At 41.0% G+C, this 6,216-nt stretch overlaps 1 protein-coding gene across 1 annotated transcript; it reads right to left on the reverse strand.

Moving 5' to 3' along the window:
* Positions 1 to 4,168: 4,168 nt before the first annotated feature.
* LOC139450301 (uncharacterized) lies at positions 4,169 to 4,953 on the reverse strand. Its single transcript, XM_071231981.1, has 2 exons — positions 4,817 to 4,953; positions 4,169 to 4,382 (listed from the first exon to the last, which is right to left on the reverse strand). Exons 1-2 carry the CDS (start codon positions 4,951 to 4,953, stop codon positions 4,169 to 4,171), a joined length of 351 nt encoding a protein of 116 aa, XP_071088082.1.
* Positions 4,954 to 6,216: the final 1,263 nt, after the last annotated feature.

The raw sequence follows: 6,216 nt of genomic DNA on the forward strand, positions 1-6,216 counted from the left end.
TGTGAGAGATATATTAATATTCATATTTGTCTCTACCCAAGTACTTCCTTGTATATTTCAATCTTGCTACTTATGTCTCACGCCCACTTTCCGTCACTATTCTCTCTCTCTCTCTCTCTCTCTCTCTCTCTCTCTCTCTCTCTCTCTCTCGCTCTCTCTCTCTCTACATTTGCTTTCGTTGTAAGATATCTCATGTAAAGGGTAGGGCATAATTTATCACAGCTTAAGTTGCCCCAATACATTTACAAATCTGCACATTTCTAATTAATACATTAAATTACAGGAAGAAGAAAAATAGAAAATTGATATTTACATTAGTGTTCACTTAAACATTTTTTTGTATTTATGTATGTATAATCTTACATATGTTTTTTCATTGATATCGATTAGAAAAGCTGCATTGCCAGTTGGAATCTTAACAATATGAACATGACATGTTTCCTCACAATAACAAGGGCGTGCGTGTAGTTTTATCTGGCTAATTCGGTAGCTTCATTGAAAACAATTAGTGTTCATATCGGTTGCCATTTCGGGGCTTAGGTCCTCGTTAAATTCTTTTTCAAACGGATCATTTTACAGACATTTTCACCCAAGTTATATTTTATGTGCATTAACATAATTTGACACACGGAACGCTTCCAATATCCCTTTGTTGAATTGATAATTGATTTCACTTTTTCAACAAAGATATATAATGTAATTTATCCCCACCTTCACACTCTCAGGGGGATTTTGGGGTTAGAAAAGGTCCCCCCAAGTCACAGAAGGCGACTAAATGGATCTGATTGGACTCGGATATTTCTTTGATTATGTGTCAATTAACCCGACGGCGTGGGCCACTGGTTTGTGAGGCCGCCGTCATACAGCTGGAGTGAGTGAGTATGGTTTTACGCCGCTTTTAGCAATATTCCAGCAACATCACGGCGCGGGACACCAGAAATGGGCTTCACACATTGTGCCCATGTCGGGTATCGAACCCGGGCCTGCATCGTGACGAGCGAGCACTTTAACCACTAGGCTACCCGACCGCCCCTCATACAGCTGGAGTGAGTGAGTATGGTTTTACGCCGCTTTTAGCAATATTCCAGCAACATCACGGCGAGGGACACCAGAAATGGGCTTCACACATTGTGCCCATGTCGGGTATCGAACCCGGGCCTGCATCGTGACGAGCGAGCACTTTAACCACTAGGCTACCCGACCGCCCCTCATACAGCTGGAACATTCCACAACTGAATTGTATGGTCACATGGCATGGGATGTATGGAGTGGCATTACATAATGCTATTACCTTTGCAACAACGTCCGTAACTAACGACGCCGTTCTTAGGCTGTGCACGCCACATCAAACACTGATACAGCCGGATCACCACATTGCGAATTATCTCCCCTTTGACCCACTGACGTACCCAATTGTTCTATACATGTTGATATCGAATCCAACATCTGAGAGATAGAAATTGAAAATAATGATACAGAAGATGACACACATACATATATTGAATCGTTGATGTATAAACCCCGCTGTGTAATTTCCGTTCACATTATTTCACTTATAGTTTTCAGGGTGTGTCAGCTTGATGTAATGCAGCTTGTAGTATAAGACTCATTGATGGAACCCGCCAGTATGTGCATGATGCTGACAAACCAAGAACCATACTCATGACGAATATGGGAATCGAACCAACCACGAGATAATTCTGGCACGCAAATTTGCACAGCGATTGCTTTATTTACAATTAAGACGTCATAATACTTCCTGGCCATAAAAAACATGAACCCTCATGGATATGAAAAAGAAACCATACAACCAAGCCTGGGCGTATCGTGGCACTCTTACAGACCACATAGCATATATATTCACCCCCATTCCTCCCTCACTCACTGTTGAAGTAAAGCGTTTTGTTTCTTTAATACTCATGGTTTCCGTTGTAGAACAATGAGTTGCTTATATTAAACCTATACACGACGTTATTTCGGAGACCATGTGTCCGCCCTGGGGCATTGTGTACAAAATGTTAGATGTCAAATCACATGTCAGTGAATACAACCAGGAAGTATATATTATTAATATATATGTCCGAGACAAATTGAAATACCCTTGACAACACAAAATGTTTATCCCAATTTAGATCACGATCCAGCACGATCAGGAAATAGACCCTTACCATCCGCAATGTGTGTACTCCCCGTTGTGTTATCACTACGGCTCATCTACTGTTACAGAACGAATACTAGACTTAAGTACATTTGTAATACGTATGTTTGGCCCGTAGTGAATGTGAAGGTTTGGTATGGGTACTGCTTAACACCCCATCAACAGTCCGCAGGGACCCGGTGTAACCTGTCCATTGTAACTAGTGTCCTGAGATAAAGGTTCCTAGCATACCATGTCCTCTCCATTTTATTCATTCCTGACATATTGGAACTAGGGCTAGGACTCCTTGGCGGACATTAAAATGACTACAGTGACGTGGACCTTGGGCCGAATAGCCTCTAAATGAAAGTGGCAAACCAGTCTCCTTAATCATCATGAGAAGTTTCTGTTGAGTGCATTGTACGATTCCGATCATACCAGAAGCATGTATATCAAATAGTATTTATCATATAAGAATGGAAATTTAATACACCGGATTATAGAGGATGTACAGATATCTGTTGAGAGGCTTGGTAGCTCAGTCGTTTCAGGCGTCGCAATGCGCTGTGCAGACCTGTCGCTCCAGGCCAAGAGGGTGCCAGAAACCAAAGTCCGTGAGTTCGAGCGCCAGATTCGCTCTGGTTATGTGCAGGTGTGTCAGCAACATACCCGTGCGTTTCACTACAGTGGTTATCATCATTGATCTTCATTACTTTGGGCTTTCCTCCCACATCAAGCTGACGAGCCGTGATACACTTGAGCCGCTGTTCAAACTCACTCACTCATTCGCAATACATCGTCACATCATACGATGCATAAAAGCAAAGGGCGGCATACAAAAAGGTTGTCAGGTATGTATTGTGATTGAACAGTTGATGTACATACATCGGGTTCAGGTAGGTTGATACGAATTCAACAAGTGCAACGCTCGACCCTAAATGATAACCTGCTCCCGAAAATCAGGGGTAAAAACAATTGTTCAATCGTGGCGTTGCCTAAAAGTCGGGCCGGGCTGGGCCAAGACGGGCCAAAGTGTTTTTGGCTAATTACTTCATTATCGGCGATCATACCTACATATTATTGATGCAACATACACACATGACACTACTGAACAATCACCAACCCAAAACGTGCACCATAATTAAGTAATTCGGAGTAAATCACTTGAAAAATAGAAAGTGGGGCTATGTGTTCAATCGTTTGTTTGTTTTTTACAGTACCCCTGTGCGCATCGCCAAGACATTCCATGAAGCAATCCGTCAATCCGGATACATGTTGAAGGCACCAACCCGTGGCGCGGTACATTAATGGGCGAAATGGGCTAAAACAAGGACTGGTCGGCTCGGAGTCAGTATACTGTGTATGAGTTGGGTATTCATGTTAAACTGCGGCATGGTATCTCAGTGTGCTAGCACTATAAATCGGCATCAGTCCGGACTAGTACAAGCAGCCACACACACACACACACACACACACACACACACACACACACACACACGTGCATGCACGTCGCCATATAAGTGAAATACTCTTGGACGACCCCATTTCACCTCACCTTACCATCAAACCGCGTCTGAATATGAAAGATACATTGAATATTGGATTATGCAAATTAGACATATTTCCCAAACTGGGATTGCTTGGGACTTTTAGTATGTTGTTTCCGGGACCTTGTAAAAATGCATTGTGGTGAAATAAATTCTGTTGCAATTGGTTCCAAGTTGAGTGCAAAAATGGCCTAGATTGCCGGGGCTATGATGAGTCACTTTGGACTTGCCTCGTACATTAATCTAACACGTCGCGATATAGTGTAACTCACTCACTCACTCACTCAATCACTCACTGAATCAATCAATCACAGGAGACACCAAACAATAATGTGCTTATTAACAATTCTTTATTTATGACATGACATTTTTTATATTATATATGAAAACGTTTCACAGAAAATAGTTCACAAAATATTCGAAACTAAAACTACCGACTATATGAATTTGACAAATATAATACACTGAGCTATACACTTTGGGTCTATCTCCTCCACCACCAATCGTTGGCGTAGCAGTGGATGGTCTTACAGCTGCAAGACACTGGCAGGATGATCCTCTCCCTAGAGATCTGGTTCTGGGCAGGGAGACCTTCACAAAAAGCCCACACGGAGAAGTACTGGAACTCGCGGACACATTTCTTGCTGGTGCCACTACTGGCGGAGAAGAAGTCGTTACACGACTGACAATGCGTAAATCTGGAATCAAATGATTGAGCTCTTTAGACCTTGGCTGTTTTTGGTTTTACCTCAAACCATCCATTTTGCTACATGTATACAGTACAAACTGTGATGTGTTCTGTCTGTTTAACCAATAAAATTCAAAGATTGTTAACAGAGATGAACTAAAACTGAATGATATCGTTAAACCAAACTCTACTAAAATACTAAAATACATTCACTGTATAACTCTACAACACGATAAAAGAAAACATAAGTATTGCATAGATTCTAAGTAGTATTGCATAGATTCTAAGTAGTAGTAGTAGTTGTCGTAGAAGTAGTAGTAGTAGTAGTAGTAGTAGTAGTAGTAGTAGTAGTAGTAGTAGTAAAATATATGACATATTGGTGATAGACGGGACAGAACAAACATCTAAATCAAACAACTGACGGACCGCCACATGGCCTCTTACCCGCAAATGGTAAAGTTGAGCACCTCCTGGACATTCCTGATAATCCAGCATTTTCCGGTGTAACGGACAAAACTCCATAGTTCTGGTTTTATTGAAGGGCATGTGTCCTGGGCTTGAGCGATCCTGTAATCAAGCATGTGAATTCATGTTCTGCAGCAGTTCCAGATTCAGTTGTCTAACATCTTCCATACAATGCTAATGTACAAATATATGTTTCGCCGATCCACTTCAAACGAGGTATACACATGTACATAATGGTATACTACAGTGAGTAAGTGAGTGAGTTTGGTTTTACGCCGCTTTTAGCAATATTCCAGCAATATCACGGCGGGGGAAACCACAAATGGACTTCACCCATGTCGGGAATCGAACCCGGGTCTTTGGCGTGACGAGCGAACGCTTTAACCACTAGGCTACCCGACCGCCCCTGGTATACTACATGCTTCAGTAAGAATAATGAAACATATACGTTTAGAGTAAGCTTTCCAGGTTCCTTCCGGGTGTATAGGCCGAAATCATGTCAGGACAGTGAGGACATATTGCACACACCAACCTATGAATTGTTTAAGTCACATGAATATATCATAAAGCTAAATATCATATTCCGAATTGATATCTTATGTAGTAAATCACCCAAAACAAACTATCAATAAAGCAATCAAAGTCAAAGTCAATCAGTAGCTCTGACTTGCTTTCTGAATGACCAACAGCTGTGGTAACATAGAGACACTTAGTTGATGATGGAAACACATATAAGATTTTACGCTTGGTTGTACTCACATTGGATCTGTAGGGACCTGGGGGGCTGTAGGGAGCACGACTTCTCTAGCCAGACAGTTTAACAGGTCCTGCCGTGCAGTTAGTTCAGTATTGATAGCGTCTCTGTAAGTGACATGAGTCATTGTTTTAGTGAAGTATATGCACGAATAAGATCTTTGTTCTCTGTCAATTTGTATTTCTTGAGTCAATATATAACAAGGTGATTGCTCACTGACATGCTGATGTGAATATTTCCACCATGAACAAATACTCACATAAGCTTACAGGTATATACTAAGACTGAGATGTCCTTTATAGATCATGAAACATATACGGTGATCTAATGAAACAACTGTTTTAACAAATAAATGTACAGTAAACTACGTTTATAACGAACTCGCTTATAACGAAGTGACAGATATAACGAACTTATTTTTTATTCCCTGCCATTTGTTGCATATATGCTGTATATATGCTTATAACGAACTACGGTTATAACGAACTAAGATTAGTGGTCCCTTTGAGTTCGTTATAACCGTAGTTTACTGTACTCACATCCAAGAACCTTAACTTCCTGTATCAGTTAGTACAATGATTTTCATTTGGTTATAATCAAACATTTTCACTTGAAAACGTTGCTT

Source organism: Haliotis cracherodii, unplaced genomic scaffold (genome assembly GCF_022045235.1).
Source record: "Haliotis cracherodii isolate W230 unplaced genomic scaffold, xgHalCrac1.p SCAF_8, whole genome shotgun sequence".
Lineage (NCBI taxonomy): Eukaryota > Metazoa > Mollusca > Gastropoda > Lepetellida > Haliotidae > Haliotis > Haliotis cracherodii.

Coding starts and splice junctions, on each gene's coding strand:
- LOC139450301 (XM_071231981.1), bottom strand. CDS start 4,953: ATGCTTGATTACAGGATCGCTCAAGCCCAGGACACATGCCCTTCAATA. Junction 4,383..4,816: donor CTCAACTTTACCATTTGCGG/GTAAGAGGCCAT, acceptor ATTTGATTCCAG/ATTTACGCATTGTCAGTCGT.